Below are 17417 nucleotides of genomic sequence, written 5' to 3'. Positions count from 1 at the left end.
AGTTCAAGGTTCTAGTTTTGGTGTACAAAGCTTGGGACCGGGATACCTGAAAGACCGTTTTATCCTTATGTTTCCAGTCAATCACTGTGCTCTGCAGGTGAGGGCCTCCTGCAGATCCCATCTTATCAGGAGGTCTGTTCCGCACAACATAGGAAATGGACCTTTCATTTAGTGGCACCTACAATTCCCTCCTCTTAAATATTAGACAGGTGCCATCCGTCTTATCTTTTTGGTGCCTACTGAAGACCTTCCTCTTTCAACAAGCCTTTTAAGTTGAGACCTTATCCCAGTCTGAGTCTGTGCTGGAATTGCTTTTTCATATGTTTTTAAACCTTTTCTCTGTGTTAAAGAGATGTTTTTAAAGCTTTTTAAAAAAATGTTTTTAAAGATGTTTTATTTTAATATATTTTAAAGTCTGTTTTTATGACGCTTTAAAGTGTTTTTAGTGCTTTTGTTTGCCTCCTACTGGGAGGAAGGGCATAAATGCCTCATGGAAAGCAATTCATTAATGAAATGAAATAAATAATAATTTTAATCATGTTTCCTGGAGGAGGAACTATGAGCAAGATGTACCTGAGCTAAAATGGAGGGAGGACCAGCAATATTCCTGGAATAGATTAAGTTCATGCTCCAGCAGCAGATCCAGGAGCAAACATAGCAGCAAACTTAGGATCTGGAGCAGCATAAAAACAGTCTTGAAGGAAAAAATGGAGGGTTTCCATGTGCAGAGGGTTTGGAGTTCCCACGTGAGGAGATTAGGGCCCAGCCTGCTCATCCACTTACAGTGGGTTAAGATTGACCCAGACCAGGGTGGATAAAGAGATCCAGAGGGTGGATGGACAAGTAACACACTTTGGGGTAGCACAAATCCCCACTGGAGACCCAGACATTAGTGGGTTTACGATGATGACAACTAGTGCAAATACAGCATTTTATATTTGCAGCATCACACTTGTTCAAATAAGGCTGTATTGTATGCATACTTCATTGAAATAAGTCCCAGTCAGTCCAGTGGGGCTTTCATCTGAGTAAGCATTCAAAGGATAGGGCTGCAAGTCTCTGAATAGAATGGGTCACAGAATATTCTAATCATTAAAAAGTCCATACCAGCTATCCTTATGATTCTTAGGTTAACAGGTTTCAATTGCAGAACAGCAGGAGCATATGGAGCATGGTGCAGGGAAGTCGGCGATGCCTTTCTTTGAAAAGGACTTAATTGTACATATAACGGTTTCATAATTAAATATATATGAAAGTGATAATAACTATTTTTTAAGTATTGGGTTGGATTGAGAGTTGGTTACAAAGGTGCCATTTCATTCACAGAAGATGCTGTTCTGCTCACCTTAGGTGCCTTTCCTTCCATAAGGAAAAGGCACTCTTTGATCTCCCCCCCTTTGGATCCAATTCCAAGTATACAATTGAGAGGAAAAATTAGGACATTCAGGGCAGAGAAATGGTTTGCCTAATATGTCTCTTGAAATATAGTTTTATCCCTAACTATAATGTGGGTTTCCTTGCTGTTTTCACACTGGTCATCATTTTAGTTACTATGCCAAATGCATTTATTTTGAAATTCTTCCAAATGTGCCTCTCATTCAAAAGCATCTGGCTTACGAAGTTCTTGCAAAGTGTTTTTCACATTGAATTGTTAAAAACAAAACAGAATGAAAATGGGATTTGAGAGTTCATGTAAAGACAGAAAATTATAATTTACAATTTTGAATGAACTGTTGAGAAATATATATCAATTAGACAGAAACACAGACTATATAAGTCAGCAAAGTTTGGTTGCCAATATGACCTGTCTTCAGAAATCTATGAGCAGATGGTTTTTATTTGGTTTCTGTTGATTTCTGATTTTTAAAAATGTTATCTTCTAGGTATGCTGTCTGTGCATCAGAACTTTGCAAAAAAGTACACTGTATATGCTGAGCTACATTCCATGAACACTCATGTATCATAAAATATGTTTCATCAAAAGTATTTCAGGAGAGCTCAGTATGATTGTTTCTCCTACTATATACAATATAGAAATCAAATAACTGTTTCGAATCATTTAACTATATATATTTCTAGTGCATAATAAATAATTGGTTTGAGTTGGCTAGCTTCAAATGCCTCCTCTAGGATGCACACCTTAACGTGGTGAGAGGGTTTGAGACTGTTGAAGAAGCTGAGAGCAATGCCATCAGAAGTCTAGACCAGGAGGCTAGGCTCCTAGCAGGGGCACCCAAGGCGGAATGGTCAAGGCTGAAACACCAGACTAAGATGCATCCAAACTCAGAGGAAGGCAATGGTAAACCACCTCTGAATACCTCTTACCACAAAAACCATATGAACAGAGTATCCAATGCTACTGGAGGTCGCTCATTCATAGGGTCGACATAACTCGTAATTGACTTGAAGGCACATAACAACAACAACAAGCTTCAAATGAGTGTCCTCAGTCTTTGTGCCCTACTACAAAATTTTACCACCTACATCCCTTTTCTGAATTATATTAAGTAAGAAACACCATTGGTTTTGAGGATAAAAAAGAAAAGTCTTCCATTGTATCAAAATGTGTTTTTAAGTGTGTATTTTGTGACTAAATACATTTTAAAATACATATTTAAATGCATATTTATGTACATGGTTTTTTTTTTTTGAAAAGGGAGATTTTTGTAGAAACCATATGGAATGAACACATACCAAAGTGATATGGACCTGAAATAGACTGCTTCACTTGTTGTAGATGTAACTAAGGTTGTTACTTTTCTTATGATAACGAAGTCCATTTCCATTTTTATGCCAAGCAGTGGCCCACAAAGGAGGTCATAGTCAGTGAGCTGGTTCACTTGACACATTAAGCCATACCTTGGCTTAGTGACACTGTGCAAATGTGCGGGCTCCTGGAGAGGAGCTGGCAGCCACTTTGTTCCTTCCTAGTCTGTTTTGCTTTGCTTCTGCCTGCGACTCATCATTAAGCTCTCTCCGCACTAACCTTGAACTGTAGCCAAATGATCCCCACCAGGCCCCCTCTACAATGAGTTTCCGCCGGGCCGTGAAGACCCGGCTCTTCAGGCAGGCCTTTGGGGTGGGCTAGATGTTACCATTATCGCTTTTAGATTTTAATGCTATTGTACTGGTGTGTCATTTTGTGTCATTTTGTTCATTTTGTACGTCGCCCAGAGTGGCTGGATGGCCAGCCAGATGGGCGACTAAGAAATCCAATAAATTAAATTATTAAATTAAGAACAAACCTTGGCTACAGCTGGTGATTAAAGACTGCAGAGCTTAACCACAAGCCCCAGTTTGGACAACCTTCGAAGCCAAACCTTGACTTAGCCTAGCACGGCCACAGAAAGGATTGGGGAGAACCAAAGTGGCAGAGCGCTCCTCTCTGAGAGAAAGCCCGTTTGCACAGTGTACGCCAAGGTTTGGCTTAGGTTTTGGTGTGAACCAGATCAGTAAAACAAACAAAACGAATTAATAAAATTCTCTAACAACCATAATAAAGTAACAGCCAGAGACAAGCATTATAGTGTTTATGTTGTATTGCTGTACTTCTTTTGGTATGCCGCTCTTGAGTATTATTTTAACAGAAAAGCAGGGTATAAATATTAAATAAATGATAAAATAAAACATTTCAGTTAAAGCTGCAGCCCTGTACCCACTTACCTGGAGGTAGTCCTACTGAGCTCAAAAGCGAGTAGACGTGTAAAATTGTGCTGTTAGACCAGGCTCCCCCAAACTGATGCCCTCCACGTGCCTTGGACTCGAGCACTACCAGTATAGTCCAAAGCAACTGGAGGGCACCAGGTTTGGATGGCTGTGTAAGACTATAAAAATAAAAGGAGCCTAGGAAGTTGCCTGACTAGGCAGTCAGGCCTCTAGGCCATCTGGCTCAGTGTTTTCCACGCTGGCTGGCAGTAGTGCTGAGGACATTCCCAGCCCTAAGTAGAGATGCTGGGGATTGAACCTGGGACCTTCTGCATGCAAAGCAGATACTCCACCACTGAACTATGGTCCTTCCCCTAAATCAAATGAGGAATTGTTAAACCAAAGAATTTCCTATGCAAGCATGACAGCCTCCAGCTAAATCTAATAAAAAATTGGAAAAGGTATTAGAAAAGCCAAACAGTTTTATTGACTATAAGCCGCTGAGTAGGTTTTTCAGTTGACTTAGAGCTGCTGATTAGTAGAAAAGTGACACATAAATGCATTATTACTACTACTACTATTGCAAAAACAGCAGCATAATAAATAATGCAAAAGTAACAACAGCATCATCACGGATAACCTTCATTATAGTGGAAACAAAACTAGTCCCACACACTGCATCCCAATCCTGACTCCACCTCACTATTTTTGTTTTTTAAAAGAGTCAGATCAAACCCAATAGCACATTCAATATAATGTTTAATTTGGCCCCCAAGGTAGCTCCACTCTCTGTCTGGCGGAGACTGTTTTACATCATTTCCATTCCCTGCAATTTGATCACTGAGAATTGTTTCGCATGATCACTTCTTAACATTAAATTTAATCTATACTGACTTTTTGGTTAGCTGCTTTCTCCCCCACCCCCCAATTGCACTTCATTTCTACATCTGAGAAGCCGCAGGAAGCAAGAACAGCATGACGTCTCTTATCTCATTTATCAAAAAAGGACTTTAAAATATTGCATTAAGTGTGGACAAAGCTGCAAGAATAGGAGTATAATTCTACAAAAATAGAACTGAACATTCCGGGTAGATTTTAAATGCTTATTGTAGCAACCAATCCTACTATCAGCATTTTTCTGAAAGAAATAGTAATGTGCATTTTGCTAGGGAAAAATAACAGCTGGTTTAAAAATTAATTTCAAAATGAAACTAATCTGCAACAGGTACATATATATGAGGTGAAGTAATTCTTGGCATTCTTTGATTGATACAGTATCTGAAAATGGGGGGTTATTTGAATCCAGGAATGCCACCCCAAGTATTTTATTTTACGATCTTTTCTCCTGCAAGTGGATGAACAAGCATTATGAACATGCCCTCCACCTGTAAGATCCCATTATATGGAGTAGCCAGTGCATTACAATGAAACCTGCACATTGAATCTGGCAGAGAACAGCTGGTGGAGAAATCAGCATTAGAATCAGCAATCTGTAAAGGCATGTGAGTTCACATTAAACATTTGTCTGCTTGCTGGGTAGAAGGGTGGCTCTGAACCTTGCACATTTTTGTAGAGGTAAGAGCTACATTTTTTTCCTTCTCCCATCTGCTTAACAGCAGTCGGCCATATTCAAATTCAAATGGGGAGGACAGCAAGAGCAGGCGACCCAAAGGGCAGGAACTGCATATCTATTCAAAAGTAGAGAAGTGGAATCAGGGAACAAGGGTGGTGAGAGTCATGGTCCTTCAGAACCCTGGACAGGTCCCAGGGATCATGCAACTTGTTCAAATGAGTGCTTGGTGTTGCCTGAGCCCTTATATACTTCTTGGGCCTGACTACACCTCCCCAGCGTTGCCCCCTTCCTCGTTTGGCTTGCACCCTGACACCTCTCTGCTCTCTTTTGGTGGCTGCATTGTCTGCGGTGGCAAGCAGGCTCAGAAGATCATTCATCTTTTGGGGGCAAAGACAATGTCTCCCCTCAGGTATGTTACACAGGGTTTCAGTCTCTGGGGATTCCAAGTCAGGGGTATCTGATTCAGCAAATCTCTGGTTGCTGGATCTGTCGAGACCCTGATGCAGCCCCGCTGAAGTCTTTTCTACTGGACCTCCAGAGACTTGTGCTAGCTAGCTCTTCTCTCTCTCTTGAGTCAATGCCCAAGACACTGTTTATTTATTATTTGATTTATATCCCTTGCTCCCAGCAGGAGCCCAGGGCGGCAAACAAAAGCAGTAAAAACACTTTAAGATATCATAAAAACAGACTTTAAAATACATTAAAAAAACATCTTTAAAAACATTTTTAAAAGCTTTCAAGAAATTTTTTTTACAAAAGGTTAAAAACATTGTTTTTTTGTTTTTTTTTAAAGGTTTAAAAAACATTAAAAAGCAATTCCAACAGACGCACACTTCAGGTCATGGCATCATCACAGCTAAGTAAGTAAAAGTATTTTCCATATGGAATACCACAACTTCCAAGGTGTGACAGTGTCATGCTCAGAATTCCTCCCTCCCCCCACCTAACAGGAAGGGACCATTGGTGGCCCCTTTAATGAGTGAGAAGAGTGAAAAGAATGAAAGGAGTGGAAAGCATGGGATGTGCAAGCTGTGGCTGTAACCTGAAGTTCTTTACTGTGATGACTCATACAAGCAGACCAATAGGAGCACAGGGGGGCAAACAAAAGCACTAAAAACACTTTAAAATATCAAAAAACAAGACTTTGAAACATATTAAAATAAAACATATTTAAAAACATTTTTAAAAAAGCTTTAAAAACATCTTTTTAAATAAAGCTTTAATGTATTAAAAAGCAATTCCAACACAGATGCAGACTTAGATAAGGTTTCTGCTAAAAAGGCTTGTTGAAAGAGGAAGGTCTTCAGTAGGTGCCAAAAAGATAAAAGAGATGGTGCCTGTCTAACATTTAAAGGTAAAGGTGTCCCCGCACTTATAGTGCGAGTCGTTTCCGACTCTTAGGGTGACGTCTTGTGACATTTACTAGGCAGACCGTATATATGGGGTGGGATTGCCAGTTCCTTCCCCTGACTTTCTTTACCCTCCAGCGTATGCCGGGTACTCATTTTACTGACCACGGGTGGATGGAAGGCTGAGTGGACCTCGACCCCTTTTACCGGAGATTCGACTTCCTTCCGTTGGAATCGAACTCCGGCCGTGAGCAGAGCTTCGGCTGCGTTACCGCCTTACCACTCTGTGCCACGGAGGTCTAACATTTAAGGGGAGGGAATTCCAAAGGGTAGCTGCCACTACACTAAAGGTCCACTTCCTGTGTTGTATTGAATAGACCTTCTGATAAGGCCCTCACCTGCAGAGCGCAGTAATTGACTGGTTATCTAAGGGGTAAGACGGTCTTTCAGGTATCCTGGTCCCAAGCCGTACAGGGCTTTGTACACCAAAACCATCACCTTGAACTTAGCTTGGTAGCTAATAAGTAGCCAGTGTAACATCTGTTTCTTTCAAATGAGGGTAATAACAAGCACAGCTGAATGTCTGGAACAGTGAACAGGAGTGTTCCATACTGCAACATTTTGTTGCATGCCCCACTTGTATTATCTAATATTGAACTGATGAAGAATATTAATGCAGAAAAGTTGTCATTGCTGAAGATAGGACCCACTGATTATTGTCTTTTACATTTTTAACAAAAAAATTGAGTTATATGCAGGGTTTGTTATATTAAGAGTTAAGCTTCATTGGTCACTACAGCCGAGTGTTAACTTTGAAAGGGGAGGTATGATGAGATAGGAGCCAGGTGAGGGGGATAGGACTCACACAGTTGATGGCTGTACCATGTGCCTGCCCTTCTCTACCCAGAGGAATTGTGATTGCTCTATCAGCCAGCCCTTGGGCCTGCCGATACTGCTATTATTATTGTTTGGTTTTAAATAAGGTCCCCTTCATCCATGATTTGATTGTGGATGAGGAGGCCAACCTGGTTTGCATTACTGAGGCCTTAGTGGGTCAGCAGAATGGAGTCAATCTTACCCAGCTCAGCCCACCTGTGTACTCAGTGCAGTATCAAAGTAGGCTAGAGAGTAATGGAGGAGGTATCACTGTAGTCTATAGGAATATGACCTCTTTCTCCAGACATTCTGTCCACTTGAGTTGGGATCTAGAATATTTGTGCCTTGTGTTGGGCATTCAGGACAGTTTAATGATTCTGCTGATTTACTTTCCACATCACTGCTCAGCAGTCCCTCTGCCTGAGCTGGTAGATGTGGTCTCAGATGTGGTGTTGAGTCCTGGGTTGTTGGTCCTGGGGGACATTAACATTCATATTGAGACCACTAAGTCTGAGGTGGCTCAGGATTTCATGACCATCATGGCAACCATCAGGCTGCCCCAATATATCACTGGCCCAACACATGTGCAGACCACACTCTGGATCTGGCCTTTTTGACCAGACAGGAAGAGGGTGACATGAGAGGATTTTAACATCAGTCCCTTGTCACGGTCAGATCACTACCTGCTGAGATTTAGACTTTCAACAGATTTCTGCCTCTGCAAAGTTGGGGGATCTATTAGAATGGCAAGCTTGATGGATCCAATGGGTTTTCAGATGGCTCTGGGGGATTTTCTGGCTGATATGTCAAAACCCTGATTGATCTATGGAATACATGGATGACCTGGCCACTGACACAATCACCCCTGAGCATTTCTCCTGCTTAATAGAGCCTGGCTGGCTCTTGGTTTACACCAGAGCTGGGGGCAATGAAACTATAGCCCAGTCGTGAATGTCCTCTTCCTGGGCAAAGTTCTTGAATGGGTGGTTGCTAACCAGCTCCAGGGTTTCTTAGATGAGGCCAGTTTTCTTTATCCATTTCAATCAGTTAGGCCCAGTTTTGGCCCAGAAACTGCCTTGGTTACCCTGCATGATGACCTCTGTTGGGACAGAGATGGGGGAGTATGATGTTGTTGATTCTACTTGATCTCGCAATGGTATCCTCCTGGAGCAGCTGTCTGAATTGGGACTGGGTGACACTGCTTTGTGGTGGTTCCAGTCCTATTTGGATGGCTGCCTCCTAGGGGATGCTGCTCAGTCCTGTGGAGCCTTCAATGTGGGGTTCCACCGGGGTTAATCTAATCCCCCATGCTGTTTAACATCTATATGAAACTGCTGAGTGGGATCATCTAGTGACGTGGAACGTATTGTCATCAATATGCTGATGACACACAGCATATTTCATGTTTCATCTTTACATTAGCAATGCATGCGCTGGATCAGTGTCTGGCACCAGTAAGGTGTAGAGCTTGGAGTACTTCTGGATCCACTGCTGTCATTGGAGACACAAGTGGCCTCAGTGGCACAGAGTGTGTTCCACCACCTTTGGCTTGTGGCCCAGATGTGTTCTTATCTGGACAGGAATAACTTAGCTTCAGTTTATGTTCTGGTAACCTCTAGAACAGATTGTTTCATTATGGTATACTTTGGGGTTCCTTTGAAGACAGTTCAGAAACTACAGAAGCTAGTGCAAAATTCAGTGGCCAGATTATTGGCCAGGACCAGGTCTGAGCATATTACACTGATTCTGGCCTGCCTGCACTGGCTACTGATTAGTTTCTGGTGCTGGTTTTGACTTATAAAACCTTATATGGCTCAGGACACCAGTACTTTACCTCAAGGTCTGCCTCTCCCGATATGAACCAGCTTAGAACCTGCAATCTTCATCAGAGGCCCTTCTCCATGTGCCTCACCCAAGGGAGATGCATAGGGTAGCCACATGAGAATGGGCCTTTTCAGTGGTGGTCCCCTGTCTGTGGAATGCTCTCCCCAGGGAAATGTGCTGGAGGCCAACATCCATTTTTAGGTTCCAGGCTAAGACTTTTTAATTGCTTAGGCGTTCAGTAATTAAGCTGTCCTCTACAGTGGTGCTCATCTTTTAGTGGGGTGGGTAGGACGTGCCTTCATTGGTTTATTAGATGAGCATTTTAGATATTTCATACTACACATTGTTTAAATTCTTCTGTTTTTTAATTGTTTTTACCTGTTTGTCTTTTATTTTGTTAAGCCCTTTCAAGTCTTTTTCTATAAAACAACTAACAAAGGTACTATTGCTACTACTACTGTATGTATTTTCATGTGGTCACACTTATAGAGCATATAAGCAAACTCTTAATCAACCATGCTGGGGGGGGGGTCGGATGAGGTTGAGGTATCCCTCGCCCAGCTCTGACTTGATCTATTGGCCTCTGCTAGCAAGGGAGTTCTAGTGCCAGCAGGGGAGCCCCCTAGTGCAGACACCCCAACGGCAGGTGGACAGAAGCTACCACTGGGATGATCACAGTGGAAACCCCTGAAACAGGATGGGGATGGTGGGGCAAGGGCAGCTTAGGCTCTACTGGATCTTGAGTCAGCCCTGCTGCTGTCACATGATGGCAATAGACCTGATCTGGGCCTCTCTGCTGTACCAGCCTGGGAGCTGGTACAGCAAAATGGCATCACCCCCCCGACCACTATGAGCATCAGGGCTGTGGATGAGGCAGTGGCTATGCTCCTCCATTAAGTCCTGCTGTTGCTGGCAAGGAGTTTCAGTTGCCTCCTTAGTCTTTCCTTGCCCCTGATCCACATCATTGACTGCCACTGTTTGGCCCTGAAGCAGCACATATCACAGCAAGAGACATGTTATGTAGAGGGTGAGGGAGAGTTATTTTTGTGTTTGTTACTCCAGTGTGTTCACACATCGTAACGGCTTTTTATTGATAATTGAAGTAACTGAGATCTGTAGTGTCCTTGAAGATGCCAACTATTTCTTTATGTAGTTTGTGAATTTAAACTAAACTCTAAATTCAACCATCATGGCAAAAGGAAGATGCATTAGCATCTTCTTGAAGGCAGTTTGGGGGGGGGAGGGGAGAGACACATTCTGGAAAGAAAGATAGAGTCAAATGTGAAACCCACAAGTGCAAGTGGCAGAGGATCAGAGGTGATGGGGTGTGTGGGAGGAAGATGCTGCGATGCTACCAATGATGGAAAAATTCTGTTTAAACCAAGCACCTGCTGCTTACGATTAGAACCTCAAAATTACTAGCCCAAGTAAGTTAAAGCAGTTTACTTCACAGTTAAAAAGGGAATAAAAAAGGAACTAGTCCAAAGCATCAGGAGGTGGAAAAAGTCAGGGAGAATGGGGAATTGCTTTAATGAAACTGATCTGTGCACATTTGAGATGGAATATTGCTTATGCATGGCTGGTTCCAATCTGATTCTAATTTATACTCTCAAGCTTTTTAGTCGTCTTCTTGGATGCAAAGTCCCCTCTTTCTCTCTGTCTCTCTCTGGATAACTTCCTAGCCATTCCTCTTCATGGGTGTGTCTGGTTCTTACATTTCACTTTTTCAATCTTCCTGTAGCCTTTATGGGTGAAAAAACATCATTCCTGCATTTTTTGCCCTCCGCAGGATTGAATGAAAATCCTTGCTGATGTTTACAGCCACAAGAACTTCAGAAGGAGGGCCACTCTGTTGTGCTCACACATGCGTGCAACTCCCTGATTTAAGAGACTCCACTGCCCCATATTGCTTTGATATTTCACAGCTCGGATGAGCTGAATATCACATGACAGGGATTGGCAACAGACAATGGAAATCCAATGCAATTGCTTGCCCTTCATACTGTGTTGGTATTGATCAAATTGTCAGTTTGTAAATTCATCTGAATAGGGTCCAAATGTGAAATTTGCCCTTCCTTTACTCCTTCCCAAGTCCTAATGCTGAGTGTTCTTTTAGGAATTTAACATTAAAATAAAACAGATGATTACTTGGAATGGGAGGCAGCAGGAGAATTGCAGCAGCCTGACAGATGACACTTCAGAGGATTGCACCATGGTAGCAAAACTGGCATGGGGTGCTATGAAAATGAGGTATAGCCATGCACCACTGCCCTCCTCAACATTTTCTGGGCAAGGTGGTTGAGATGGTGGTAGTCTACGAGTTGTAGACATGCCTAGATGAAGCACATTATTTAGACCTATTTCAGTCTGGATTCAGACCTTGATTTGACACCAGAACAGCCTGAGTTGCCTCAACTGAGGACCTTTATCAGGAGAGAGAAAAGGAGAGTGCAACTCTGTTGGTTTTCCTTCATCTCTTGGCGGTTCAGTACATTGACCACTGTGTCATCCTGGAGTGACTGGGGGTTGGGAGTTGGAGGCATTATGTTACAGTGGTACTGCTCCTACCGAGTGCTCCTACCTGGGGGATAGCTACCAGAGAGTAGCACTAGGGGACAGCTGCTTGCCCCACGGCACTTGTGCTATGGAGTTCTGCAGGGATCCATTTTATGTCCCCTGCTATTAAACTTCTGTATGAAGCCTTGGGTGCTTCCATCTGGGAATTTGGAGCACAGTATCATCAGTACATAAGTTCCAGGCATGGAGGTGGGAGTAATTAAATGAATTAAATGAGAAACCCAAATAATATTTTGTAAAATTCTAAATAATGATTTTTCACAACCGTTTCTGGCAAGTCTGTTATTTATCATTTAACTTTTTTTGTCCTGGGAAAGTCAGTGGCTTTAATGCTGTGTACATGCAGGCAACTGTGGAATTAATCTGGGCAATCAGATCAGCTCTCAGTGTTTGAGAAGTGACTGGTAAATGTCCCTACCTTTGCCTTCATTTTCTTTCATCTTAGAAATCTGCAATGAAAGCTCCTGGACTGTTTAGCCTTTTAAAAAGAAAGAGGCCTTTAATCCTCTAGGGAGCTTGTGTAGCAAAATGATGCTTGCACTGTCTTATCTGTCTTTTATATCTTACATTTTAATGTGTTCTGTGTCTTAACTTTATGACTTTGTTTGGCGCCTGGATGTTATGGCAGAGAGGCACCAAATAAACAAAATTTATGATGATGATGTGGAGATCAAGTACCAGGGAAGACTGAGACAGTTTGGTACTATAAGTATAGCTGATATAATGTTTATCCAGAGCCCTATGAAACCTTGGCGATAAAGCAGTATCTGGAGCGTGTATCTTAGCAACTTGCTAAGAAGACAAAATATAAATATTGATTCACTAATAGGCAAAAAACCTTGCGGTTTAAGAATGTACCTATAGCCCACAGATATTTCTATCAAACTTTAAAAAGCAGGGAAATTGGGCATATTCATAGAAACAAATGCAAAAGAAAATGATTTCCTATAGGAAACTTCACTAAAGTTGCAAAGTAAATCAGACATATTTAAAGTGACCATCTGAACTACATCAACTGTCTTAATAATGTTGCTTCCTCCCGGATAAAATAAGATCAGCACAGGACATATCTTCTTTCTATTATTTGGGCTGATTACAGCTGTTGCCACCACTCACCATATGCTCAGAGGCACATGTTACCAAATTCTCCCAAGTTCAACAGCAAGTGGATTGGGCTGTGAAACACCAACCCAAATTGTATTTGCATTTTGACCAATTTGTAGGGCAGTACAATATCTCAGAGAGGAGTTCAGGTCTCCTGCTCCCCTGGTGCATTCACTATAGCTGCCCAATTTCCCTGCTTTTTAAAGTTTGATAGAAATATCTGTGGTCTATCGGTACATTCTTAAACCGCAAGGTTTTTTGCCTATTAGTGAATTTCCCTGCTTTTTAATCTGAGAGGTAAGAAATGGGATCCTGCGCAAGTTTGCTGAGAATGGATTGATCATTTGCATGCTTATTGAATTAAGTGGGATTTACACACACACACACACGGCAATCATGCTTAGGATAGGTGAAACTGACCACAGGGGATGGGGAAGGGAGGCGGGAGGGGTGGAAAGGGAGAAGGGAGGACTGGGATGGGAGCAGGCAGGAGGGGGAGGGGAGAAGAAGGACAGATGCGGTCTTGCATGTTTATTGAGTTCAGTGGGATTTACTCCCGTGCAGTCATGCTTAGGATGGGTAAAACTGACAGGGGGGAGGGACACAGGGCTGGAGTGGGCAGGGGAGGAGGAAGAAGGAAGAGGGGAGTAGAAGGAGGGGAAAGTCAGGTCTGATCATTTGTATGATTATTGAGTTGAATTGGATTTACTCCTATGCAATCATGATTAGGATAGGTAAAACTGACCAGGCTGGGCCTGCCAACCAAGATGTCTTCTGTATCTTTCAAAGTTGGGCAGGGGGAAGGGAGAATTCTACCTTGTGGTTTTTCCCATTACAATGTTGCAAGAACACCTGCACTTGGCTGACTTTCTCTTCTCCTAAAGATACAGGATCAGTCTCAGGACCTGAACCTGGCAACCCTACCTCCCACCCAAATTTAAAACAAAGCTGTCCCTGGCCACATCCACACCAGGCCTCTATTACACTTTGGACAATCATTATTTATTTATCTATTTATTTAATGTATTTATATACCGCCCCATAGCCGAAGCTCTCTGGGCGGTTTACAATATCTAAAAACATTAAAAACAAATATACAAATTTAAAAACACATCTTTTAAAAACAATTTAAAACAATTTATCATGGCTTCTCTCAAAGCCATGGCTCAAAGCCAATCATGGCTTCTCTCAAAGAATCCTGGGAAGTGTAGTTAGTGAAGGGTGCTGAGAGTTGCTAGGAGACGCCCTGTTCCTCTCACAGACCTTTAATCAGAGTGGCTGACTGTTAAACCATTCTCTCAGGGCAATAGGAGTCTCCTCTCAGCACCCTTCACAAACTACACTTCCCAGGATTCTTTGAGGGAAGCCATGACTGTCTCAAGTGAAATCAAGTCTGGTGTGGGTGTGGCCCTCTGATTAGCCAAGCCCAGCAGCTGTGAGGCTTTTAGAAAACTGACAGTTGGTTCTTACTGAGCATGCCCCGCGTTATAATAGGCTTCCAGCCAAAATTTCTTAAATTAATTAAAAATCATTTTTTTAACTTTTAAACTGCAGAAGATAAAGGTCAGAGTATGGGGCAAGGTCAGTATTAGGATTACAGGTACTCTGTGAACATGGCTGACTTTTAATGAATTTCAACAGATTATGAGAACTCTCAGAGAAAAAAGTCCAAAAGGGCTCTGAGGTTTTTTTTCTCTTTTTAGACTTTGAACTCTCGATTCTCTCTGACTGTTCTGTGTATCGCCATGAAAATTGACTGGGTTGTTAAGCAAGCATTTCTGAGTTCAGAACTATAAGTTTTGTAAGGTTTTGTTTTGAAATGAGCTTATGGAAAGCATCAGAATGACATGCGGGGGGTATTTTCCATTTAACATTGTGGAATGTGAAAAATCCCCGCTGGCTATAGTATACAGCCACTCTCGTGGCTGTATAATGTGTAGTACTTTACATATAAGATAATGGGTAGCAGTGGCATCACTAGGGGTGTGCGGGGGGTGCGGACCGCACCAGGTGACACCATCAGAGGGGGGTGACTCTCAGCTTTAATTTTTTAAAAAAGTAAGTTTCTAGGTGGTCCGGTTCTCGAGATATACATAAAAATGTCAGCCGCCCCCCAGTGGCATCACTAGGGGGGTGCAGACCACACCAGGTGACACCACCAGAGGGGGGTGATTCTCAGCTTTAATTTTAAAAAAAGTAAGTTTCTAGGTGGTCCGGTTCTCGAGATATACATAAAAACGTCAGCCGCCCCGTTAAATCTTTTTTTAAACTACTGTATAGCACTTCGTAGCTTTAACCCCGCCTATTCAGGATTGCAGCCAATCAGTGAAGTGTTTGTTTGACCTGTGGCAGTGTCTAGTAAACCTCATTGCAAGGCCATAAAATGGTGGTTCCCCCCCCCGTTTATCTGAAAATCTCATAAATTGGGTAAGTATATACATTTCAGTTTTTTCCCCTCTTGTGTGTAGGAGACAGATCCTGGGCAGTGTTTTCAAAACCTTCCCAATACTTGCTTTTGTGGGGGTAAAAGCATTGCTAATCCCATATCTCCAGAGTAAATCCCATTGAATTCAATAGGATTTACTTTTGAGTAGACATGGTTATGAATGTGCTGAAAATCAATGGGACTTTGGAGTGAATGTAAAAAAGAATTGTGTTTGTGTTGTCTTTCTGTCCTCCCCTCCTCCAGTCCTATTTTAAAGCAAGTAGGCAGGGCTTACTTAGGTATTACAGTTTTTATTCTGTAGGAAACAAATACTGATTTTTTTTAAACTAATACTGATTTTTCTGCAATGACCAACTGGTTTGACAATAAACTATTATACAGGCTGTATGTATTTATACATCTGCAGTGTGTGTGTGTGTAGTCATTCCAACGACCCTGTGAGGTAGGGTTGGAAACCAAGGCAGCTCACAACAAGAAATAAAGCCATTTAAAATCCAATCACCATAAAGCAAGAATAAACAGTTGGAAAACAGCCTAAAGAGGCATGATTCTGAATTTTGGGTTGGGTGAATGAAGTTTATTTATTTATTATTTGATTTATATCCCGCCCTTCCTCCCAGTAGGAGCCCAGGGCGGCAAACAAAAGCACTAAAAGCACTTTAAAACATCATAAAAACAGACTTTAAAATATATTAAAACATCTTTGAAAATATTTTTTAAAAGCTTTAAAAAAACATTTAAAAAAAAAGAAAAGAAAAGGCTTAAAAACATATTAAAAAGCAATTCCAACACAGACATGGATAAGGTCTCAACTTAAAAGAACAAGTTGAAAGAACAAGTTCCTTATCACTTGAGGCAGTTTGAGTAAGCCCCATTGAATACATTGGGACTTGCTTCTGAGTAAACAAACATCGGATTGCACTATAAATATATTTAAAGATTGTGTAATTCATAAACATATTTGATAGTCATGTTTATATAAATATTTCTTCATACTGTGTCCCAATAAGTATTTGATATCACACTATGGTTGTAGATGATTTTTCCTCTACATTTTAAGTGTGCCCTTCTTCCTGGGGGTGGTCATGGTTCTCCATTGTTTTCATCCTGAGGGGAGGATAGGCTGAGAGATGGTGAGTAGCACATTTAAGGTCTCTTCACCTCCCCCCCTTTTTTATTTGTATTTATTTTATATTTCTCCAATATCTTCCCCTGGCTGTTTTTATGTATTTTAAATATTTTTAGATTAAATAAATAGGAAATCATAATTGTGAACCTCCCTAAAAGCAATTTACCTATCCTTATGTTTTGGCAAAGTGATGGTGTGAAGGCATGCTGGTAGAACAAGAGACCATGTTTGAGGCATGTTATAAGGTGTTTGAGGACTTTGTCACACATTACTTTTTGAGACCTGTAGATTCATGTCAGAAAGAACATGTGCACGTATTGAATGGTGGCTTGGGTGCTGTTTTTTCAGTCTACGCTGCATGCGTAGCGAAGGTGATACATCATCTGGCAGCTAGCTTCATAACGTGAGAATGAAAAACATTTGGATCACCATTCACTTGTTTACTTTTCTCACTATTGAGACCACTTCATATATTACTTTTTCATACACAGAAATTTAATCTTTGTATAGGAAAAAGTATTTTGTAAAATATGAAGGACAGTGGCTGTACAAGATCTACTCAGCCACTGTAATTACCTTTTTGTTTTGAGTGCCCTTTTGTCTGGGTCTTGGTTCAGGTGTGTATCCAACTTTCACGTGCTTATGGAAGGGGTGTGCAAGTAGTGCCCCCCCCAAGTGTGGAGGCTTGGACAAACATTGTGTTATGGAAAACCAAAGTCTGTGTGAAAGTACATATTTGGGAATGCCATCAGTGTAATCCTAAACACACTTAATAAATAATATCAAACTTGCACGTCACAAAATATATTACAGTCATGTCCATAAGCACCAGGAGGGTAGTCGCCCAGGGGATCTTAGTCCCTCTGCTTTTTTGGGAGCAGGGTCCCTATGTCT

The 17417-nt window shown here is 41.6% G+C and overlaps 1 protein-coding gene across 4 annotated transcripts in view; it reads left to right on the top strand.

The window, feature by feature from the left end:
• Window positions 1–17417, top strand: part of SUGCT (succinyl-CoA:glutarate-CoA transferase) — a 483400-nt gene that overhangs the window by 458313 nt on the left and 7670 nt on the right. Inside the window, exon 14 of one of the 4 annotated variants that reach the window (XM_061586662.1) lies at window positions 6012–6078. The exons of the other annotated variants lie outside the window; for them this stretch is intronic. Within the exon in view, the coding sequence (XP_061442646.1) occupies window positions 6012–6078 (67 nt within the window). The remainder of the gene's footprint in view (window positions 1–6011; window positions 6079–17417) is intronic. 4 annotated transcript variants of the gene reach the window in all.

Source organism: Rhineura floridana, chromosome 10 (assembly GCF_030035675.1).
Source record: "Rhineura floridana isolate rRhiFlo1 chromosome 10, rRhiFlo1.hap2, whole genome shotgun sequence".
Lineage (NCBI taxonomy): Eukaryota > Metazoa > Chordata > Lepidosauria > Squamata > Rhineuridae > Rhineura > Rhineura floridana.
Note: the sequence above shows the minus strand (reverse complement) of the source record. Positions and strands in the feature narration are given on the sequence as shown.